Here is a 25,257-nt window from a genome sequence, read left to right as displayed (position 1 = left end):
TTTAAGAAATCAAATTTTAAGATTAGAAGTGATGAAGATATTAGAGATCAATTGGCTATGATTATGATTGTTGAGTGGATAATAAAATTAGAGTTTATGATTTTTTAAGGTGTACCAAGAAAAAGGTAAACAAGAATCACATTGACGAAATTATCCTTATGTCAGGTACCAACTGTGCAACGTGTGCAAACTTCATGGTCATCCGCATCAAAAAAATACTTTATGTCTATACGTGGAATTCTTGACAAACTTTAGGGACCAACCACTATCAATATAAAATGAGGAAGGTAACATAAGTACTTTCACAATTTTTCTTATTTTTTCAATCTTCTCTGCCTATAAGCAACAAAAACATAGTAGAATGGCACCAAAAAGGCAAAAAGTAGAATAGGAGTTTTTGGCCCGACCGGTGCAAAAATTTACTCATTTTGAACGGTGATATACCCCACATATCTTTTTTTTTTTACGGCCAAAGAATAAGCAATATATTAGAACGCTCCCTAGCAAGGCGCTAAGGGAGAAAACGAACGAACAAACAAAATTACAAAGGCATAGACAGCCATAAGTTCCAATTTGAATCTAATTGACTTCTATGTTTAATCCAACGAAAAACAAGTAATCTAACTACATCAAATAGACTACTTCTAGAACAAAACGAATCGTTAAAAACAATGCCTTTTCTAAACCTCCAAATCGCCCAAAGAAGTGTGCAAACTGAAGCTATAATTCGGTCCTTTCCTTTAGTCGATAAATGGACACCTTCGAGCCAAACAATGAAGGAATCCCAAGACACAAAAGTAGGCATCGAACAATTAAACCACACACGTAGCTTATGCCATAACTCGGAAGCAAAAGAACATCCAAAGAAGACATGATCCTGCGTCTCAACCCCATTATTACATACCGGACAAACAATCGTAGGAACCTCTATTCCTCTCGCGGAAAGATTCCACCGAACCGGAAGAGCATTCAAACGTAATCTCCATAAAAAATATTAACTTTTCGAGGGAGGAATTTGTACCATGTAGTAGTAGTCGTAGAACCTGGGAGTAACGCGCTATCAATAGTAACACGAGCTGCCTTCACCGTAAATAAACCATCCGAAGACATAGAGAACAATCAACTATCCTCCCGATCTGTAAGAGTAACATCTTCAATAAAATCCACAAGAGAATTAAGGACTTGAATGTTTCGAGTCCCTAAATTCTCCCTAGACCAAACCCAATTCAACGAAACATTTGCCAATTTATCAGCTATCGTGTCATCTTGATTAACATCTAAATGATATAGCCGATTAAACGAAGAATACAAAGGAACGTTACCGCACCACGGGTCATGCCAAAAGCTGATATTACGTCCATTACCAACAGCAAACTTGAAAGAATCTGCAGGAATTAAAGCCTTCGAAACAGCCCATGTACATACTTTCACTATGGACGACCAACTACTCGGACAATTGGCTAACGATTTCTCAAACACATTCCCATGTATAGATTTTATGATAACAACCCATAAGTCATCCGGATTTAAAAGATAACTCCAACGCCATTTAAGAAGAAGAGCAAAATTAAACGCCTTTAGGCTACCCACGTTTAGACCGCCAAGATCAAACGGTGCTAAAATTTTATCCCACTTAACCCATGGCATTTTGTTATTCGACTCGTTTCCGCCCCAGAAAAATCTCGCCCTTATCGATTCAATACTTTTTAGGACTTTCTCTGGACATGTAATAAATACCCAGACTTCCCAAAACAGATTTAATCAAGGTTAATCTGCCTCCGGATGAGAGAAGACTAGCTTTCCATGTCGATAATTTAACTCGAAATTTCTCTACCAAAGGTTCCCAATTAGCGATCACTTTCATGTTAGAACCAATGGGGAAACCTAAATTTAGTAGGAAAAACACCTGCACTCGCACCCGAAGATAAAGCAAAAGAATTCACCTCAGAATCATCTACACCAATCCCGAAAATCTAAGATTTCGTAACATTAATTTTCAACCCCGAAACCAAAAAAAAAAAAAGATCTCGAGAATAGTCAAAATTCGATGCAATTCACGCCTGCCCCATTCAGAAAAAATAATAACATCATCTGCGTATACAAAATGAGAAAGCTGAATATTATTCGTTCCAATATTAATCCCTCGAATATAATTCAACTTCATCGCTCGATTCAAAACCAAATGAAGGCCTTCCATAACAATGATGAACAAAAAAGGACTTAACGGGTCGCCCTGTCTAAGACCTCTTTTTATATCGAACTCACGGGTCGGGCTCCCGTTGACAAGAACTGACGTTTTTGCTGAATTCAAACAACCCATAATCCAATTACACCATTTCGTGCCAAAACCCAAGGAACGAAGCATAAACAACAAATAGTCCCAATTCACATAATCATATGCTTTTTCGAAGTCAACTTTGAAAAGAAGCATCTTTTTATTCGATTTTTTCACCCACGCAATTATCTCACTTAACATCATAGGACCATCGAGAATCTGGAGGCCTGAAATAAACGCGGATTGAACCGGGCTTATCAATGTATCAATTACACCTGTAAGACGATTAGTAAGGATTTTTGATATAATTTTATAGAAAAACCCAACCAACGAAATTGGTCTAAAATCATTAATAAGGACAGGATTTTGCACTTTCAGAATTAGCGAAAAGAAGGCGTACTTCGCTCCATGAGGCATAACACAATCAGAAAAAAGATACGCACATCCCTGCATAAATCATGACAAATAATATCCCAAAAATGTTTAATAAACCTGAATGAAATACCATCGGGACCTGGGGCTTTAGAACTTCCACAATCACATACCGCCTGTTTAATTTGCACATCATTAATATCACACTCAAGACCATCGGCTTCCTCCTGGGACAATTTATACGTTGGATCAATATGCAAAAATTCACCCCCACTTTGAAAACTGTCAAACTTGGACTTAAAAAGATCAAAAAATAATTGCTTGATAACAAAAGGATCAGAAACCCATGTCCCGTCCACCATAAGGCCATTAATACTTTGGTAATTTCTTTTATGTTTTAGAGAACAATGAAAAAATTTAGAATTTTCATCACCCTCAACGTCCCATTTAACACGACTTTTCTGTATCATATATGTGGCTTCTCTCTTTAAAAGCTAGTCCCGTTCCAAAAATAAAGCATTTCGTCGATCAGTAGTACTATAATCGGTAGAACCTGAGTCGATGACAGTATCAAGATCATTTATGTCTTTAGAAAGTAGTTTTATTCTTAATGATTCGTTAGATCTCGACGATTGGATCCATGATTTTAAATGAGCTTTCATCGATCTAAGCTTCGCTACTATGTCCATATTCTGACCATTACCAATCAAGCTCCATGTAGTACGAACAAAAGAATCGAAATCCGGCCTCTCAAACCAAGAGTCGAAAATCTTAAAATACGTCGGGCCAAAATCTACCTTGTCCTGAAAAAGAAGAATAGGAGCATGATCCGAATAACCCCGATCCAACACTGAGCCCTTCAAATCATCAAAGGAATCAAGGACATTACTAGTGATGAAAAATATATCGAGTTTGCTAAGTTTGGTCCCAGCTTTATTACGATACGTATAACGTACACCACCCAACGGGACTTCATATAGGTGGTTTGATTCAATAAAGTCGTTAAACAAACGATCATCATGAGAACAAAATTCGGACCCACATCGATCTACCCTACTTCTAACCGAATTCCAATCCGCCATAAAAATAAAGTGGCCGGGATTATTCATCATGAAATTAGAAAGCTTATTCCATAGAATCACCTTATCCGATAAAGCTTGTGGAGCATATGCATTTACCATAAACGTCTCTATGTTAACCTTTAACCACATTCCTTTAACTATCACATAATTATCGTCACACCAAATGTTACTTTTCAAGAAAACCGACGGATCTCATAACGAAATAATACCTCCGGAAAGACCACGAGCAAGGCTCAAGGCGTAATCAAAATGCAATTTACCCCATAACGACCGTAATCTAAAAAACTGAAATCGGGATAACTTGGATTCCTGAAGTCCTAGAAACTGAACTTTTAGAGAAACACAAGTATCTCTTATCCATTTACGTTTCAAGAAGGCCTCCGATCCACAACTATTAATTGAGATTATCTTCATTGAAAACAATGGGCTCGTTATAACGATTCAAATTATTATGACAACCTTTAAGATTAAATCCCAATAATTCCCCAATTCCGAATATGTCCTCACTTTCCTCCAATGATGCCGAAACACCATTAGAATTTGGATCATGATTTACAACCAAAAACGGTGTGTTGCAATTCACCGAACAACCCGAACCTTGTCTCATGCGATCATTATAATCATTAGTAAAACCCGGTGGAAACGGGCGACTAGATGATTCTTGGACCGGTTTTGTATTAATCGAAACATTGTCTTTCTGAGCCCCAGAATTAACCTCCTCATCTACTTCTGGTGTGTCGTCAGAAACTAGCGAATCCTCATTGAGATGAACTCCAATAAACTCTTTCAAATGATCCGATACAATACCATTAACCGAAGAATTAACAGATGAGTTACTACATATTTCTTCTTCATCCATTTGAAGGCTATCATTGTTATCTTCCTCGATCGTAGAATCAATGTCAAAACACCATGAACTAATCTCATGTCCGACAACCGTGATATCTTTTCCATTTGTTTCCACCACATACAATTTAGAAATAGTATTCTTCTCATATGTAGCTATAAAAGCACGTGTCACAGCGATTGGAACTTTACTGTTTTCCTCGAAAAAGAGAAATCGCCCAAAGGTGGAAGCCACCTTCTTACATGCATTCGTACCCCATGCACACGTTGGCAAACCTGTGATTTTGATCCAAATAATTCGTTCGTCCACAACAAAATCATCTGATGCAGCTTTCACACACGAGAACAATGGTGTGATATTTTTATTTGCTTTAAAACGCATCTAAACTTGTTTTCGATTCGAATTTAATCCAAATCCAATATCTTCCAATATATTGGATTTTAAACTCCTTATACCCTTCTGCGACACAGATACTATGAATCGAAAATAGAGTGCCTAAATCTCTAAGTTTAAACAAAGCAACAGTATCATTGTTATTAATAGATATGATATCGGTTTCATCCAGTACCAACTTCTTTTCGACTTTGTTACCTGAAACAGCCGAAGCATAAGACCCTTCCATCGGTCTAACATCCTATTTTTGAGTAGGTTCTGATCCGGAATTGACCTTTTCGTTATGGCTATCTGATTTTTCTTCCTTTGTAACCTTAGTCTGATTCGAAACAACCCTCTCGTACCTGTCGAATTTGGAAGCCTCAACAAATAAATGAAATCTATTGATCCAAACATCTGCCAATCTCTTTTCCATAGTCTGCACGTTTTTTACTCCCAAAAACCGAACAAAACCAAAACGCTTGCCTGTTTTTGCTCTTTTCTTAGCAATATAAACGTTAATCAAACACCCTAGGGCATCAAACGCCTTTCTTAACATTGTAATATCAGCGTAATCGGGAAAATTCGTAACGTAAAAGGATTGAGAATCCATGTCAGAACGTACCTTGGAATCAGAATTGATTTTTCGGAAGACATCTTGATTGTTTCTGCGTTCCTTAATCGACCAACCATTAGATGTTGGTTTGATTCGAGTGTTACCAACCATGGTAAGATGACGACCGAGCGTCGAAGATCACCTGATAACCTGGTGAGATGGCGTTTGAAATCCGCCAAAGATCACCAACGAAAAAACAGAGAAAAGGACAATGAAGATCAACCTAAATATCGATTGATTAACGACGGTGAGGTGGCGTTTGATCCCGCCGAAGATCACCGTGAAATCAGATCGGAGAAGAAGAGCCGCTTTTCTGTTAGGATCGCCCTAAATATCGATTGATTAACCACGATGAGGTGGCGTTTGATCCCACCGAAGATCACCGTGAAATCAGATCGGAGAAGAAGAGCCGCTTTTCTGTCAGATCTAGTTGAAGTTCTTTGGGTTGTAATTAGTGGTTATTGGTTTCTACTAACTCCTTGTTTCTGCTGGTTTTTTTTAATATATCCCACATATCTGCCCCATTTTCCTACTACATTTTAGTATCCCGTCGGGAATGGTGTTAAAATATGGTGATACTATAAAGTGACATTCAACTCTTCATTATCTGACCAAGAAGGTTTTCATACAACATTAGTTCTTCATAGAGTGTGCAACATCCACCAGTTTACTTACAAATGAGTTTTAATTTAGGTTATTTTAATATGGTCTTTATATAAAATTTGAACTTATATTATCTTAATGATAGTTATAATTATAGTTATTTAGCCATATAAGTTATCTATAAGAATCTTGAAACAGTCTTTTTTGCTTTCGCGCGAGGGATGTTTGTCTTCATAGAGTGATAACTTTCTTTAACCTTATGAGAAACAACTCAGTTTTTTCTATGATTATCTAGATCTCAACTCTCATTATGTGGTATTCGTGAAATTGATTATTGTAGTTTATTTGTTATAGTTATCTATGAGAAGCAAGAACAAGATCTGAACATTGATAATTTCTCACAGCTTCTCTTACACAGCAAAATGATTTAATGTACATATCAGTTTGTAGGATTTAAAAATATGACTTCTAAATGATAATTGCTTGACTACTAACTGGTACATAAATTCATTTGGGTTGCACATGCTAAAGTAAAAAAAATAAGCCAACAAGAACAAACAACAACAACAACAACAACGACAAAAGTCAATCCTACAAAAGTGGGGTATGGGGAGGTAAGATTTAGACAATCATTTCCCTATCCTAGATTTAAAAGACAACTCTTATTTGCTTCCATAGTCTCTTGGGACGATAACCTAACTTACTAATTACTATACTACCTTGATCGGATTTTGTTGCTCATTAGGGTGTTAAAAGTGATAAGTAATAAAAGTATTATAAATTTAAAAGTTAATTGCAATTCAGCACATCTGCACACACTTTTTGCACATCATCACGCCTCCTATTACGTCATCATGCCACCGATTGGGTCGTCACGCCTTCTATTGGGTCGTCACGCCTCCTATTGTGTCGTCACGACTCTTATTAAGTCGCCACTCCTCTTATTCTTCTATGGGGTCGCCATGCCTCCTATCGTGTCGTCACGCCTTTTATTATTTCGTCGCGCCTCCTTTTGTGTCGTCACGCCTCCTTTTGTGTCGCCACGCCTCCTATTGGGTCATTACGCCTCCTATTGTGTCATCACGCCTGCTATTGTGTCCCCACATGTAACAACCCAACCCGTTAAACATCCGTAAAAGTGCCATAAAAAAAAATTTGAGAGCCAGTTGATCTGGACGCGTCCAGTAATCTGGACGGCGTCCAGTTGTAAAAACCAGGACGGCGTCCAGCCATCTGGGACGGCGTCCAGATGTGCTGCCAGATTCTGATCAGTTTTACGTTTTACACACGGGTGAAAAACCCGCTTCCCGACACTTTTAAACCAACACACTTTCACAATATATTACAATAGGTTAAACTAAGAGTTTTTCATAAAAAACCGAGTTTTACGACACCGGGCCCACATCGACCCAAAATACCACAAGTGACTATTTCGACCCATTAGTTTATATAAAACATAGACCGAGCATGGGATTGGGGACACGCTACCCAATCCTAAACAAATCCAAAAGCAAGTCTTCTAAAGCAACTACGCAAGTCCACTAGTCCCCGCGCTTACCCGAGCCACCTCATCCATGCAATCTATAAAAATGTAAACAACGAGAGGGTAAGCTAATGCTTAGTGAGTGAAAATATACTACATACATATATATGTATAAAATGGACACGCCACAATAATAATCAAATAGCGCATACCGAAGCATCCAAGTATAAGGCAAGCTAAACCTAGCATCCCGTACGTTCACTAAGCACAAGCTAACAACACCAACAATATAGTAAGTTCGCAAACAACGTTGCGAACAATGCCAATAAGCTACAACCATAAGGTTAGCTACATCACGTCAATACAACATTATACGTATATAATATATATATAACAACGCTTAAAATTCCCAAGGTTAACCATAACGCTATGGTGCTACCGGCTCGTGGTTCACACCATACGCAATTGAGTCATACTCTTTTATAGTGCTACCGGCTCGTGGTTCACACTCGATGCTACCGGCTCGTGGTTCACATCAATTATTTTATAGTGCTACCGGCACGTGGTTCACATCAATTATTTTATAGTGCTACCGGCTCGTGGTTCACACTCGATGCTACTGGCTCGTGGTTCACATCCTATCACACACACACATTATGGCACTACCGGCTCAATGGTTCATACCATAACATTCACAAATAAATACGCCATATACACATACGTATAATTATTCCACTCACAATACTACCCTTCGCCATTGGGGTTATATCTAAGTCCGCATCACAATATTAACCCTTCGCCATTGGGGTTATATAATCCACATCATACCGCGTGTGATAATGTACACACAAATTGTGTACCCCGCCAAAGGTGGCCAACCAAAATGTACAATCGTGCTAATTGGACCTATACACAAGTCCATCAAATCCACCTATATGTGAAGTGAGCTCTATAACCAAGAAACACTTCACCCCGACCCGTACCCATCCTACACATACATATGCACATAGGATATTAACACTCACTTCGTCGTCTTGATGAATGCTTTCGAATAATCCGCAACGCGCCAATGGAAAGTACCTATTCCATTATCACAAATACAATAACACGATTAGGGTTGACTTACAAACCAACCCATATGACACTTAGTGCAATTTCGACCCAAATGCACTTCCAAGTACAAACCGCGCCTAAAACTAACCAATAATCACTAACACGAGTGAAAATGGTCCTAACACACCAATTAAACCCGAACACAAGTGTTAAACACGTGTCATACCCATTTTGACACCAAAACCCTAGTTTTAACCCATTTCAAAATTAGTTAACCAAACTCACCCAAAAGAGTTTCAACACTTCCATAGTCACTAAACCTAGTGATTAAACTCAAGATCAAACCCTAATCAAGGCTAAAACGTTAACCAACCCAAAACCCACCAAGTGACAAGATTAACAAGTCACCATGAACCTACTTCATCATCTAAAAGGGTTTCACAACAATCTAGCTCAAAACCCTAACTTGAACATCAAATCTAACAAATGAAATTCGGAGTTTGAGCTTACCAATACCACCACAACGTAGCTAGGAGCGAGATGAACAACTTTAGAACCCGAGCTTTTGCGAGAATCCGACTCCTTCTTCTCCAAATCCACCTCTCTCTCTAGAACTTCTCCTCTCTCTCTAGATAATGTTGGGAGTGTTTGTGAGGATGAAATATGATCCACAAATGACCAAGGAACCAGCCTTGAAGGCTCCAAACTGGCATCTAAGTGATTTTACCATTTTACCCCTTTTAAAATAATTAAAACAGCTGGCTCGACAGACCGTTTGGACGGCGTCCCAAACTTTGGACGGCGTCCCATCTTTTGTTGCTGGACGGCGTCCCCCCTATCGGGACGGCGTCCCACCTTTTGTTGCTGGACGGCGTCCCTCCTATCTGGACGGCGTCCCGACCTACTGCAAAATCAAAAACAAAAACAGGGTGTTACAACTCTCCCCCACTTAGAATCGATCACGTCCTCGTGATCCTCGTCACTTAACCAAACGGACCACACTCCACGGTCCTCAACATAAGTCCCAATCCGACTTTCCTAGTCAACTCTTCCCAAGGAATCACTTTTAACAACTAAAATCGTCTCCCGCGATTTATCAAACCCACTATCCGAGCACTAAAACCATGCTCACTCCCTATCATCGGGAAAACTCAACCAATCTCGGACCGAGATATCAACCCTTCAGCGTACCATTACAGGTACAATGCTAGAAGCAACCAAGTCTCAATCCTAAAGTCAACAATCCGAAACGATGAAGACCGAACCACATGAATCCTTACGGATTACACTTACCACTAAACATCCTTTGTAGTGCGCAATACAACCAATACGCCACTATCCTAACATCATAAACAACGGCTAAAACCAAAAGCGCCCAAAACGACTATGGCAATGCTAATCCTAAGGTGTAAAAAATCGGCTATTGTCACACCCGTGACAACATGTGAGCGAAACACGGCTATCGCATCACAAATCACACCACACGGTCCTCACGACCCCATCATCGGCGTATAAAACAACCGATATTTCCCACAACACAACTCAAGAATGGTACTCTCATTTCCCACCGGTACTCGCATTTCCCGATAATGTTATGCCATGCCGACGTAACACTACTCTCCTGATGAAGTCAGCGGACCCCGAAGGCCATGCTTCACCAATCTCAACACCGGATGAAGTCAGCGGACCAGAAAGTCATGCTTCACCGATATATCACCTCGCTCATGATGAAGTCAGCGAACTCGAAGATCATGCTTCACCAATCGCATACTCCCATGATGAAGTCAGCGGACTCGAAGATCATGCTTCACCAATCGCATACTCCCATGATGAAGTCAGCGGACCCTAAAGGTCATGCTTCATCAATCACATACGCACTTTCGGCCTCAAACAACGAGTAGTGCAACATCGCGCTCTGTTACACTATAGTGAACCCTAGCGGATACCACTAACCATTCACAATCGAGCAAGAACCACCTATATCGAACATAGGTACCAAACAATAATTCTCCAAAAGAGAACCCGACTCACACACATCCCTTAACCGAGGGATTTTACCTTGCTCGCCAAACACGTCCATTATCTCTCAACGAGATTCACCAACATACCACCTCAGTGATAATTTACAAATCCAATATCATAAGTACAAGTTAACCAAAATTGTACTCTACCACAAATCGACCCAAACTGTGTCTCGACCAAATTTTCGGATCTACCAAAAGCATCATCCGAAATCTCACACTAAAACTTCCTCGTGCGGGAGTGTAACTCCCCCACTTGGAACTACGTTCCAATATCCACAACTCGTACAATGCTACCAAAGGTAGACTTTACCAACAATTGGGTGCACACGACCCATCACTACATCTTGCTCCAACCTTGAGCATACGAAGGATTTTAACTAATCCTTAAAACCTTTCGAACGAAAAGTGCACCACAAATTACACAAACCAATACCCTCGCAATCGTCCAATTGCTTTAGTTTGTCAACTTCCACTTACTCACTCATGTACCTAAGGGTTTCACTCCGGTACCCTAAGCACAATGTAACCGCAACACCATCGGAGTCGAACACCACGCTAGTAGGTATAAAAGAGGCACCTAATGTAGCGTCATGTAGGCTCCATTACCAACATTCATTGATATCCAAAACACTCTATCTCAAGGGTTCCAACCCCCCGACGAACCTCACGGTTCATCAATCTCAACACAAAAACGAACACGCGCTTAACAACCGAACACCAAAACCCATTTCCATGGCTTGGTAGAACATTTCCCAAATACTAAGAAATGCTTGGTTGCACCAAGTCTTAAGCCCTTCGCCCGACAATCCAACGTCACCATAGGGTACTTCCATTAGGAACGTCACCCATAACATCAATATGCACAACACAAGGCATTTAATCAACTCAAACGCAACGGCTCATAATAAATAATCAAAGGACATATTTATTAAAACGAAACGTACCTTAACGTCTCCTTGCCGCACCTGTCCCCGCTAACTTGGGACACTTCGACTTACGATGTCCTTCTTCTTGGCAATGGAAGCACACCATGCCATCACCCTTTGGTACCGAACATTCCCAAGACTTGTGACCCCTCACACCACAATTGTAACATCTAGCCGCACTAGAATCCGGTATACTCGTTCGCGTACCACCCGTGCTCACACTCGGACCCTTAGTCCTCTTACTCGGAGCACCATAAGAAACAACCATTCTCTCCCTTGAAGGTTCACCCTTCTTCGATCGTGAATACGACTCGAAACCTCTAGCCGCGGCGAATAACTTCGCAAACGATTTCGCCTGAACTCTGCTAATATTACTCTTCAAGTCATCATTCAAGGTTCGATAGAAATCTTGCATCAACAAATGATCATTCCCCAAATACTCCGGGCAAAAACGAGCCTTCGCCATAAAGGTCATCTTGAGAGTATTCAAATCCATAGACCCTTGTCGCAAATTTCGCAACTCATTACGCAATTTCCACAAATCGGCCGAAGTCCGGAACTCCTCGAAGAATTCCTCCTTAAACTCGTCCCACGATAAGGCCATAAACGTTTCGCCACCGACAAGATCAATCTTACCATCCAACCAATCCCTCGCCCTACCCCGCAACAAACTCGTAGCTAGTCTTGTCTTTTTCTCGGGAGGGCAATCAATAGTACGAAAACACCCTTCAACATCCGAGATCCAAGTTGTGCTTACCAAAGGATCCGGTTTTCCGTCATACATCGGGGGTTTAGTCCTCATGAAGCTCTTAAGACAACGCTTCATTTCACCACTACTTTGAATTTCGGAATACTTCCAATCCATTTCTTCTCGAAACGCACTCATTTGCTCCGCAACGGCGGCCGCAACTCTAGCGTTAAACTCCGCGTCATTCGCCTCGTTCTCGTTTCGCGTCATCATTCTAAAGAATGCAAAACGATTAGTCCACGAACGTATAAAACCGCACGCACAACACCGTCCCATCTTGCTAAACACTCGTCGTACATCACTCGTTAGACACGATTTGCACCCGTAATAAGGTTTGCAAGTCCTTATTACGCACACACGCCGCATCGACTCGTTAGTACAACGACCGCCTCGCTCGATGATATAAACAAACACAACCACAAACAAAACACAACGCAAGAATCAATATCGCAACACAATAGCATATTAATAATATCTGCATTACTAATATAAATGTTAGTCAACCTACAATCAAGGCACTAACTAAACCCATTCCGACCCGTAATCCTACAAGTCCCGCAACAAATAAGCACACAAAAAAGTCTAAGTCTAGGCACCTATCTCAAGTCACCTAAATCCCTTAGACCATGCTCTGATACCACTTGTAACAACCCAACCCGTTAAACATCCGTAAAAGTGCCATAAAAAAAATTTTGAGAGCCATTTGATCTGGACGGCGTCCAGTAATCTGGACAGCGTCCAGTTGTAAAAACCAGGACGGCGTCCAGCCATCTGGGACGGCGTCCAGATGTGCTGCCAGATTCTGATCAGTTTTACGTTTTACACACGGGTGAAAAACCCGCTTCCCGACACTTTTAAACCAACACACTTTCACAATATATTACAATAGGTTAAACTAAGAGTTTTTCATAATAAAAACCGAGTTTTACGACACCGGGCCCACATCGACCCAAAATACCACAAGTGACTATTTCGACCCATTAGTTTATACAAAACATAGACCGAGCATGGGATTGGGGACACGCTACCCAATCCTAAACAAATCCAAAAGCAAGTCTTCTAAAGCAACTACGTAAGTCTACTAGTCCCCGCGCTTACCCGAGCCACCGCATCCATGCAATCTATAAAAATGTAAACAACGAGAGGGTAAGCTAACGCTTAGTGAGTGAAAATATACTACATACATATATATGTATAAAATGGACACGCCACAATAATAATCAAATAGCGCATACCGAAGCATCCAAGTATAAGGCAAGCTAAACCTAGCATCCCGCACGTTCACTAAGCACAAGCTAACAACACCAACAATATAGTAAGTTCGCAAACAACGTTGCGAACAATGCCAATAAGCTACAACCAGAAGGTTAGCTACATCACGTCAATACAACATTATACGTATACAATATATATATAACAACGCGTAAAATTCCCAAGGTTAACCATAACGCTATGGTGCTACCGGCTCGTGGTTCACACCATACGCAATTGAGTCATACTCTTTTATAGTGCTACCGGCTCGTGGTTCACACTCGATGCTACCGGATCGTGGTTCACATCAATTATTTTATAGTGCTACCGGCACGTGGTTCACACTCGATGCTACCGGCACGTGGTTCACATCAATTATTTTATAGTGCTACCGGCTTGTGGTTCACACTCGATGCTACCGGCTCGTGGTTCACATCCTATCACACACACACACATTATGGCACTACCGGCTAGATGGTTCATACCATAACATTCACAAATAAATACGCCATATACACATACGTATAATTATTCCACTCACAATACTACCCTTCGCCATTGGGGTTATATCTAAGTCCGCATCACAATATTAACCCTTCGCCATTGGGGTTATATAATCCACATCATACCGCGTGTGATAATGTACACACAAATTGTGTACCCCGCCAAAGGTGGCCAACCAAAACGCACAACCGTGCTAATTGGACCTATACACAAGTCCATCAAATCCACCTATATGTGAAGTGAGCTCTATAACCAAGAAACACTTCACCCCGACCCGCACCCATCCTACACATACATATGCACATAGGATATTAACACTCACTTCGTCGTCTTGATGAATGCTTTCGAATAATCCGCAACGCGCCAATGGAAAGTACCTATTCCATTATCACAAATACAATAACACGATTAGGGTTGACTTACAAACCAACCCATATGACACTTAGTGCAATTTTGACCCAAATGCACTTCCAAGTACAAACCGCGCCCAAAACTAACCAATAATCACTAACACGAGTGAAAATGGTCCTAACACACCAATTAAACCCGAACACAAGTGTTAAACACGTGTCATACCCATTTTGACACCAAAACCCTAGTTTTGACCCATTTCAAAATTAGTTAACCAAACTCACCCAAAAGAGTTTCAACACTTCCATAGTCACTAAACCTAGTGATTAAACTCAAGATCAAACCCTAATCAAGGCTAAAACGTTAACCAACCCAAAACCCGCCAAGTGACAAGATTAACAAGTCACCATGAACCTACTTCATCATCTAAAAGGGTTTCACAACAATCTAGCTCAAAACCCTAACTTGAACATCAAATCTAACAAATGAAATTCGGAGTTTGAGCTTACCAATACCACCACAACGTAGCTAGGAGCGAGATGAACAACTTTAGAACCCGAGCTTTTGCGAGAATCCGACTCCTTCTTCTCCAAATCCACCTCTCTCTCTAGAACTTCTCCTCTCTCTCTAGATAATGTTGGGAGTGTTTGTGAGGATGAAATATGATCCACAAATGACCAAGGAACCAGCCTTGAAGGCTCCAAACTGGCATCTAAGTGATTTTACCATTTTACCCCTTTTAAAATAATTAAAACAGCTGGCTCGACAGACCGTTTGGACGGCGTCCCAAACTTTGGACGGCGTCCCACCTTTTGTTGCTGGACGGCATCCCCCCTATCGGGACGGCGTCCCACCTTTTGTTGCTGGACGGCGTCCCTCCTATCTGGACGGCGTCCCGACCTACTGCAAAATCAGAAACAAAAACAGGGTGTTACACCACACCTCTTATTTTGGTGTCACGCCTCCTATTGGGTCATCATGCCACTTAATGTGTCGCCACACCTCTTATTGTGTTGTCACTCCTCCTATTGTGTCATCACACCTTCAATTATGTCATGACGCCTCCAATTGGGTTATCACACCTTCAATTGGGTTACCACGCCTCCAATTGCGTCGCCACATCTCCTATTGTGTAGCCACACCTCCTATTCTCTGAAGCGACCCGTCCTAATCCATCCGGACAAAGTCCATATCGATTACAAACGATTCACAATAGTTGGTTATATCGCGAGGTACTTGACCTCTATATGATACATTTTACAAACATTTCATTCGTTTTTAAAAAAAAAACAACCTTTCATTTACATCAAATGTTGACGGCATGCATACCATTTCATAATATATCCAACTATAATTGACTTAATAATTGATAAGGCTAAAAAGGAACATATATTTCATAACAATATCCCTCCTAAATAATAGGTTTTCATTTGTAATTGTATTATATTTTCACTGTAATTGTTTAAATAAATAAGTGCGAAGACAAAAGGCGAAAACGAAGATTTGAAGACAAAAACGTCCAAAAAGCTCAAATGTACAAGATACAATCCAAGTGGTTCAATTTATTGATGAGAAACGTCTCAAAATGACAAGAGTACAAGTTACAAAACGCAAAGTACATGATATTAAATTGTACGCAAGGACGTTCGAAAATCCAGAACCGGGACATGAGTCAACTATCAACGCCCGACGCAACGGACTAAAAATTACAAGTCTACTATGCACAAGAATATAATATAAAATATAAATAATTATATTAATTATTTATATTTTATATTTATATATAAATTATGTCGACAAGCAAAGTTCCAAAATTGTGTGAGCTGGATTTTCAAACTCTACGACTCGCGGAGTTTGCAGGCTTAAAACTCCACGACTCGCGGAGTTTGAAAAATCAGAATTTCCTTATAAAATGAACGAGCTTATGCCGAGTTCAATCATCCCCAATATCAATCTCTCTCTGATATATATATATATATATATATATATATATATATATATATATATATATATATATATATATATATATATATATATATATATATACATACATATATATATATATATATATATATATATATATATATATATATATAATATAAATTAGTTTAGTTTTATATTAGATTAGTTTGGGTTATGCAAAGGTTATTTTACGGGTTTTAAAGTCGGAGCTCTGTCCGTGTAACACTACGCGATAAATAATCAATGTAAGCTATGTTCTCCTTTTTAAATTAATGTCTCGTACTTAAGTTATTATTATGCTTATTTGAGCAAAAGTAATCATGATGTTGGACTAAATATTAAAGACGGGGTAATTGGGCTTTGTACCATAATTGGGGTTTGGACAAAAGAACGACACTTGTGGAAATTAGACTATGAGCTATTAATGGGCTTTATATTTGTTTAACTAAATGATAGTTTATTAATTTTAATATAAAGGTTTACAATTGGACGTCCCTATAAATAACCATATACACTCGATCGAACACGATGGGCGGGGTATTTATATGTACGAATAATCGTTCATTTAACCGGACACGAGAATGGATTAATAGTATATGGAATTATTAAAACAGGGGTGAAATTATGTACAAGGACACTTGGCGTAATTGTTAACAAAGTATTAAACCTTGGATTACACGCAGTCGATATCCTGGTGTAATTATTAAACAAAGTATTAAAACCTTGTTACAGTTTAAGTCCCCAATCAGTTGGAATATTTGACTTCGAATATAAGGATAATTTGACGAGGACACTCGCACTTTATATTTATGACTGATGGACTGTTATGGACAAAAACCAGACGGGCATATTAAATAATCCAGGACAAAGAACAATTAACCCATGGAAATAAACTAAAAATTAACACGTCAAACATCATGATTACGGAAGTTTAAATAAGCATAATATATTTTATTTCATATTTCCTTGTACTTTTATTTATTGTCATTTTATTTATTGTTATTTATTTTATATTGTTATTTAAATATCGTCATTTACTATACGCTTCGCTTAAAATATAAATCGACAAACCGGTCATTAAACGGTAAACCCCCTTTTATATATTATTATATATAATTTTATATATTTTGTACAAATATAGTTGTTTAAAAATATAGTGTGCAATAAGCCCGCTCCCTGTGAAACGAACCGGACTTACTAAAAACTATACTATTCTACGATTAGGTACACTGCCTATAGTGTTGTAGCAAGGTTTAGGTATATCCCATTTGTAAATAAATAATTAAAACTTGTGTAATTTGTAACGTATTTCGTAGTAAAATATAGTACTATCACGTACCTCCACGCTACCACATCAAGTTTTTGGCGCCGCTGCTGGGGACTCGGTGAAACGCTATATTTTTAATTTATTTTTGTATAAATATATTGATATATTATTTTAGAAAAATAATATAAAAAAAAAGTTTTTTAACCTCCGCGACTCGCGGAGAATTGCTGGTACGTGGAACCGCAACTCGCGGAGCCGTCCTGACCAGCCTGACCAGAAACCCTATTTCGCATTAATTACGGAATATTATTAATTATTATTATTTATAAACCCTATTGAATTTATTATTATTAATATTTAGTTTTAGTTTTTAAATTAATTTGTATTTTGTATTTTAATTAGTTTTATTATAAATAAAAATTAATACTTTTATAAAATAATAAAGATAAAAATAATATTTTTATAAAAATTGTACTTTTTACAACTTTAAGTTTATTTTTATTTTTTTGTTTTTTTTATTTATTTTTAGCATAATATTTGTATTTTTATTGTTCGTAGCTAGTTTTAAATTTAGTATTTTGCCGTAGCTTATTTTTATTTCTAGATTTTTAGGCTTTGCCATAAAATCTCTTAAGTACTTTTTCTTTAGATTAAGATTTAGGCGCTTTAAAATTTTACGACGCCGTTTTAAATTTTAGTGCCTTTTAAGTTATTGCCGTTTTGGATATAGAATTCCTTTAAGCTTTAATACCTTTAGGCGTAACTTTTTAGATTTAATTTTTAGACTTTTAAGTTTCGACGTTTTTCTTTCTTATTTTTATTTTTCGACGTTTTTCGACGCGCACTCTTTTTCTTTCTTATTTCTCGACATGCTAGTTTTTAGGACTTAGAAATTTTCTCTATTTCTTCTCTAAAATTTCAAAACGAAAAATTATTTTAAGCGGTTAAATTGATAGACATCCAAATTTTCTGCTTCGTAGTAATAGTTGGATTTGTTAGTGGCTGAGTTGTGAGCTTCCGATTTAAAGGGTTCTGGCTCCCTGCTGCATCTATTGGCTATTCGAAACGTAGACAAAAGCAGAAAAGTCTATTAATTTGATAACTTATATAATTTTTATATTTATAACTAATAGGATAATTAAAATTTGGTAATAAGAGCATTATGAAAAGTCTCGAAGATATTTTGGAAACTCTTTACGACATACGAAATCAATACTCTCAACCGAGTGTTGATGACAATTCGATCAGTCAATCTTGGATCACGAATGACGAAACAATAACTGGTTGTGAAATCTGTGGAGATTATCACTCAACATGGGAATGTTATTATTACGTTCCTATGGAAAATTATGCACCCATGGAACCTGAATGGAACGATTATGAGGAATACAATTCTAATTGGGATTATTTCCAAGAATATATCCAAACTCAACAACCAGTAGACGAGGAAAATTACGTGTCTGAAAATTTATTAGACAATATGAAAATCAAAGTCGAAGAACTCAATGCTCAAAATGAACAAATGAGAGAGTTTGTAAACCGACAAGCTGAAACCCTATCTGATTACACACCTGTTGATCTGAGGAGTATTGTGCAAGAAAATTTTATATCATCGAATTTTGATGAATTCGAGAGCTCCGAAATCACCAACTATCCCGATGATACTTTTTATTCAGTTTTACCAATTTCACAACATATCGACACATTAGCCTCTACCGACAAAATCATCGATCCATCAATGAATGAAGAAGAAGTAAGGGTGACAAATTGGTACTCTTGGGAAAACGATAACGTTGAAAATTTTACCCCCGAGACCAAAGTGGTGGGACCGATAAGTACCGTTAATGAAGAAGAATCTACTTCGATCTCGAAATTCACCATTCCACAACCTTCCAACCCAATATTCTCAATAGATGAGTCATCTATCGAAGATGAACTACGAGCTGTAATAGATAATGACACCTCAGATTTTACCCAATTGGGTAATAGAGGTGAAACCTTTGATCCCGAGAATGAACGGAAGGAAATGTTAGGAATTGTCCGCCCTATAATATGTATGTCGATGTATATCGATCCATTTGACCAAGAACCAGAAAAGAGACATATCCATTTACTAAAAGCTACACTTAAAAAAGAATTAAGTAGTGATATTCGGGTGGGTCTAAACTTTAAACCCATTGATATATTTTATACCACCCGAGATGTAAATAACTGGCTCACTATTTTAATTCGTGGAACTTATTCTACCGACTTCACATGTCGTCAGCTAAGTGTGGGGAAGTCTAACCCCACTTAACGTTAAATTAGGGGTTCGGGTTAGTGCATAACTCGTTAAAAAAATGCATGATGAGTTAGGGGTAAAAGACGCATTTTCAAAACTTAGATAACAGTTCAGAAAAGAAACCGTTTTTGAAAAAAAGCATGTGTGATAAAACAAGAAGGAATGAACGATGATGCGAGCCATCTATCATTCGACGAGCTTTGTAATTACAAACTGGGTATTTTCAATCACTTTTCTACACTAATCACCCTCATGAATTTATAATTAGAGTCTGATTTCAGCAAATGAGGGCATTGCATGATCTTAAGTGTGGGGAAGGATTATAAATTCTCTCGGGTTTACACTTGGTTTTATTTGCCAAATTTTGTGAAAATTTGAAAAAATTTCAACTGAATGAATTCAAAATCATGTTTATACATATTTATGAACGATGAAAATTAGGTGTTAATACCGAAATTATCGTTACCTCGGAAAGGACATAAATGGAGAAACACCCTAAAACGCTTGAATTCATTTAAAATGGAATAAAGGAGAATAAAAAGGCAAAGAAAGAAACTAAGTGTGGGGAGAATGTACCTAGTTATTCAATTAAAAACTATCTAGCACATGTTTCTGTAAAGTTTATTGCAGGTGCTTTTGTTTTGGACTAAATTAACTATTTTACCCGATGAAAGAAAAGAAAAGATGGATCTACACGATGAATCAATTCCATCATTAAAAGGAAGTAAAGTCTTCCGAAAAAGACACGCGCTTCTTGATTTAGGTCAAGAAGTTGTCGTCCAGACCAGCTGTAGGTTGACGAAAAATCTAGAAAAGTCATCTCTAAAATCAGCAGGAAATCCACGGACCTCAGCATCAAACAGGGTCGCCAAGTGGTCAGATTTATCCTAACCATGAGAAGGATTTATCTCGTACAATGGGGGGCACCGTGCAAATTAGCTTGATAAGACTAATGAATCAGATCCCAAGAAAGGATAATCTCCTTAAAGATTAAAAATCAGCTTTTAAGCTTGATATTACTCAATCCTTGAGATTGACCTTAAAGATTGAGAATTACAAACTCATGGAATTCGATGATATCTAAACTCGAGCTTGAATGAGAAAATATTTTGATCAAAATTACAAACCGATTTGTTTTCTGAAAACCTATTTTCAATGCGTTCATTACCATTGAACGTAAAATCCTAGGAATTCACCTGGAATTCATTAGGTCACCTGAACCAAATCGGGTGTCAACCGTAAGAACGGTGGTTGCATAGCATGGTCGAAGACAGGACCTTGTGCCAGACCGAAAAATCATAGGATGATCTTTACTATTGCTCCTACAAAGGATAGTAATAGCATCCGACACGTTTTTGGACCATAATCAAATGCATGTCATTAGACATTGCCTTAACAGTTGCTTGTTCATCGCTTTCCTTTACAACCGGACGGTAGTTTGCCGAAAGGTAATATACGGGACAAGTGAACTGGACGTGTTGCTTTCCTAATACAAGGTTAGCAAGTGGGTAACACAAAACCACAAGTGTTGAGCTAAAATTTTCAAATCTGAAACCCACACAACCCACAAAAATATTTTGCAAACACCGGTGAAGGGTTATTCCGGAAAACTTGTCTAGGGTAAAAGCTAGATTGAATTTTTAAAAGATCAAATGTTTTCATAAAGATCCAATTTCCTAATGGATCTAAATTTTCATAGTCATGTGGGACTGTAAACCGCCTTTCAAATGTGCACTTTGCTTTGGAAACCGAAAGTAAATCGGCTATTTGATTGCAAGTGTCGTTGACCTAAACCCGAGGCAACTGTGGATGACACACCCACCTTTAACCATGGTTCTATCATAACTATCATTGTTTATACCACCATATCAAAATCACTAATGTACAAAGTGTGATGAATAAAAAAGTGATTCATGTATGTTTTTATTTCAAGTTCTGTATTGCTTGAGGACAAGCAACGCTCAAGTGTGGGGATATTTGATAAGGCTAAAAAGGAACATATATTTCATAACAATATCCCTCCTAAATAATAGGTTTTCATTTGTAATTGTATTATATTTTCATTGTAATTGTTTAAATAAATAAGTGCGAAGACAAAAGGCGAAAACGAAGATTTGAAGACAAAAACGTCCAAAAAGCTCAAATGTACAAGATACAATCCAAGTGGTTCAATTTATTGATGAGAAACGTCTCAAAATGACAAGAGTACAAGTTACAAAACGCAAAGTACATGATATTAAATTGTACGCAAGGACGTTCGAAAATCTGGAATCGGGACATGAGTCAACTATCAACGCCCGACGCAACGGACTAAAAATTACAAGTCTACTATGCACAAGAATATAATATAATATATAAATAATTATATTAATTATTTATATTTTATATTTATATATAAATTATGTCGACAAGCAAGGTTCCAAATTGTGTGAGTTGGATTTTCAAACTCCACGACTCGCGGAGTTTGCAGGCTTAAAACTCCACGACTCGCGGAGTTTGAAAAATCAGAATTTCCTTATAAAATGAACGAGCTTCTGCCGAGTTCAATCATCCCCAATATCAATCTCTCTCTGATATATATATATATATATATATATATATATATATATATATATATATATATATATATATATATATATATATATATATATATATATAATATAAATTAGTTTAGTTTTATATTAGATTAGTTTGGGTTATGCAAAGGTTATTTTACGGGTTTTAAAGTCGGAGCTCTGTCCGTGTAACACTACGCGATAAATAATCAATGTAAGCTATGTTCTCCTTTTTAAATTAATGTCTCGTACTTAAGTTATTATTATGCTTATTTGAGCCAAAGTAATCATGATGTTGGACTAAATATTAAAGACGGGGTAATTGGGCTTTGTACCATAATTGGAGTTTGGAAAAAAGAATGACACTTGTGGAAATTAGACTATGGGCTATTAATGGGCTTTATATTTGTTTAACTAAATGATAGTTTGTTAATTTTAATATAAAGATTTACAATTGGACGTCCCTATAAATAACCATATACACTCGATCGAACAAGATGGGCGGGGTATTTATATGTACGAATAATCGTTCATTTAACCGGACACGGGAATGGATTAATAGTCTATGGAATTATTAAAATAGGGGTGAAATTATGTACAAGGACACTTGGCGTAATTGTTAACAAAGTATTAAACCTTGGATTACACGCAGTCGATATCCTGGTGTAATTATTAAACAAAGTATTAAAACCTTGTTACAGTTTAAGTCCCCAATTAGTTGGAATATTTGACTTCGGATATAAGGATAATTTGACGAGGACACTCGCACTTTATATTTATGACTGATGGACTGTTATGGACAAAAACCAGACGGGCATATTAAATAATCCAGGACAAAGAACAATTAACCCATGGAAATAAACTAAAAATCAACACGTTAAACATCATGATTACGGAAGTTTAAATAAGCATAATATATTTTATTTCATATTTCCTTGTACTTTTATTTATTGTCATTTTAATTATTGTTATTTATTTTATATTGTTATTTAAATATCGTCATTTACTATACGCTTCGCTTAAAATATAAATTGACAAACCGGTCATTAAACGGTAAACCCCCTTTTATATATTATTATATATAATTATATATATTTTGTACAAATATAGTTGTTTAAAAATATAGTGTGCAATAAGCCCGCTCCCTGTGGAACGAACCGGACTTACTAAAAACTATACTACTCTACGATTAGGTACACTGCCTATAGTGTTGTAGCAAGGTTTAGGTATATCCCATTTGTAAATAAATAATTAAAACTTGTGTAATTTGTAACGTATTTCGTAGTAAAATATAGTACTATCACGTACCCCCACGCTACCACATCAATAATAATCTTGATGAACTCAATGACTCGAATGCAACGTCTTTCGAAATATGCCATGAATGACTTCAAGTAATATCCTTAAAATGAGCTAATGCACAGCGGAAGATTTCTTTCATACCTGAGAATAAACATGTTTTAAAGTGTCAAACAAAAGGTTGGTGAGTTCATTAGTTTATCATAAACGATCATTTTCATAATTTTAATAGACCACAAGATTTTCATTTCCAATTTCTCATAAATATACGTCCCATGCATAGAGACAAAAATCATTCATATGGATTGAACACCTGGTAACCGACATTAACAAGATGCATATAAGAATATCCCCTATCATTCCGGGAAATCCTTCGGACATGATAAAAACAACATCGAAGTACTAAAGCATCCGGTACTTTGGATGGGGTTCGTTAGGCCCAATAGATCTATCTTTAGGATTCGCGTCAATTAGTAGATCGGTTTACTAATTCTTAGGTTACCAAGCAAAATGGGCATATTCGGATTCGATCATTCACCTATATAATGTAGTTTCAATTACTTGTGTCTATTTTGTAAAACATTTATAAAAAATTGCGCATGTATTCTCAACCCAAAAATATAAAGGGTAAAAAGGCAAATGAAACTCACCATACTGTATTTTATAGTAAAAATACATATGACGACATTGAACAAAATGTAGGTTTGGCCTCGGATTCACGAACCTATATCATTGGTATATATATTAAGACATATAATAATGTTTTAAACAATTAGTTTATATGTTATATTAATAAATAATTTAATTTTATTTATTATATATAATTTAAATAACTACTTAATATTTATATATATTAGATTGATATTAAAGTGTTTAGTATAAGGTATGTTATTTATGATAATTATTATACATTCATGTTCACAAAATATCATATAATGTATTAATATTAATACTTATATATATATATATATATGTTTATATTAAAATATATTTTATATATAACTTAATTAATATTAAATAATAATAACCTTTTATTAAAAAAAAATTATTATTTAGCATTATTATTATTGATATGGTATATGTAATAAATATAGTTATTCATTTAAAAAGGTATTTATTTGTTATAATAATAATAATATAGTAATGATAATAATAATCTTAATAATAATTTTAATAAAAATGATAATTTTAATAATAATGTTATTTTAAATAAAATGATAATTTTTCTAACAATGATAATAATAATATTAATGATACAAGTTCTAATAATCATATCAATAATACAGTTAATATTAATATTTATGATAATTCTATTATTCTAATAATAATAATAATAATAATAATAATAATAATAATAATAATAATAATAATAATAATAATGATAAT

General features: G+C 36.8%; 1 protein-coding gene across 1 annotated transcript; it reads right to left on the bottom strand.

Moving 5' to 3' along the window:
- Positions 1–1,119: 1,119 nt before the first annotated feature.
- LOC139854155 (uncharacterized) lies at positions 1,120–3,009 on the bottom strand. The gene is made up of 4 exons (XM_071843480.1): positions 2,821–3,009; positions 2,087–2,722; positions 1,907–1,973; positions 1,120–1,718 (listed from the first exon to the last, which is right to left on the bottom strand). Exons 1-4 carry the CDS (start codon positions 3,007–3,009, stop codon positions 1,120–1,122), a joined length of 1,491 nt encoding a protein of 496 aa, XP_071699581.1.
- Positions 3,010–25,257: the final 22,248 nt, after the last annotated feature.

This window comes from Rutidosis leptorrhynchoides, chromosome 1, assembly GCF_046630445.1.
Source record: "Rutidosis leptorrhynchoides isolate AG116_Rl617_1_P2 chromosome 1, CSIRO_AGI_Rlap_v1, whole genome shotgun sequence".
Classification (NCBI taxonomy): Eukaryota; Viridiplantae; Streptophyta; class Magnoliopsida; order Asterales; family Asteraceae; genus Rutidosis; species Rutidosis leptorrhynchoides.
The sequence above is the reverse complement of the archived record's forward strand: the minus strand, read 5'-3'. Positions and strand labels throughout refer to the sequence as shown.

Bases quoted from the DNA above. Each gene is read 5' to 3' on its own strand.
- LOC139854155 (XM_071843480.1), bottom strand. From the start codon at position 3,009: ATGGTGGACGGGACATGGGTTTCTGATCCTTTTGTTATCAAGCAATTA. The intron at 2,723-2,820 runs GTATGTGATTGT...TGATTTATGCAG, and splicing joins ATGTGCAAATTAAACAGGCG to GGATGTGCGTATCTTTTTTC. The intron at 1,719-1,906 runs GTGTTTTTCCTA...TTACATGTCCAG, and splicing joins ATCTTCGGGTGCGAGTGCAG to AGAAAGTCCTAAAAAGTATT.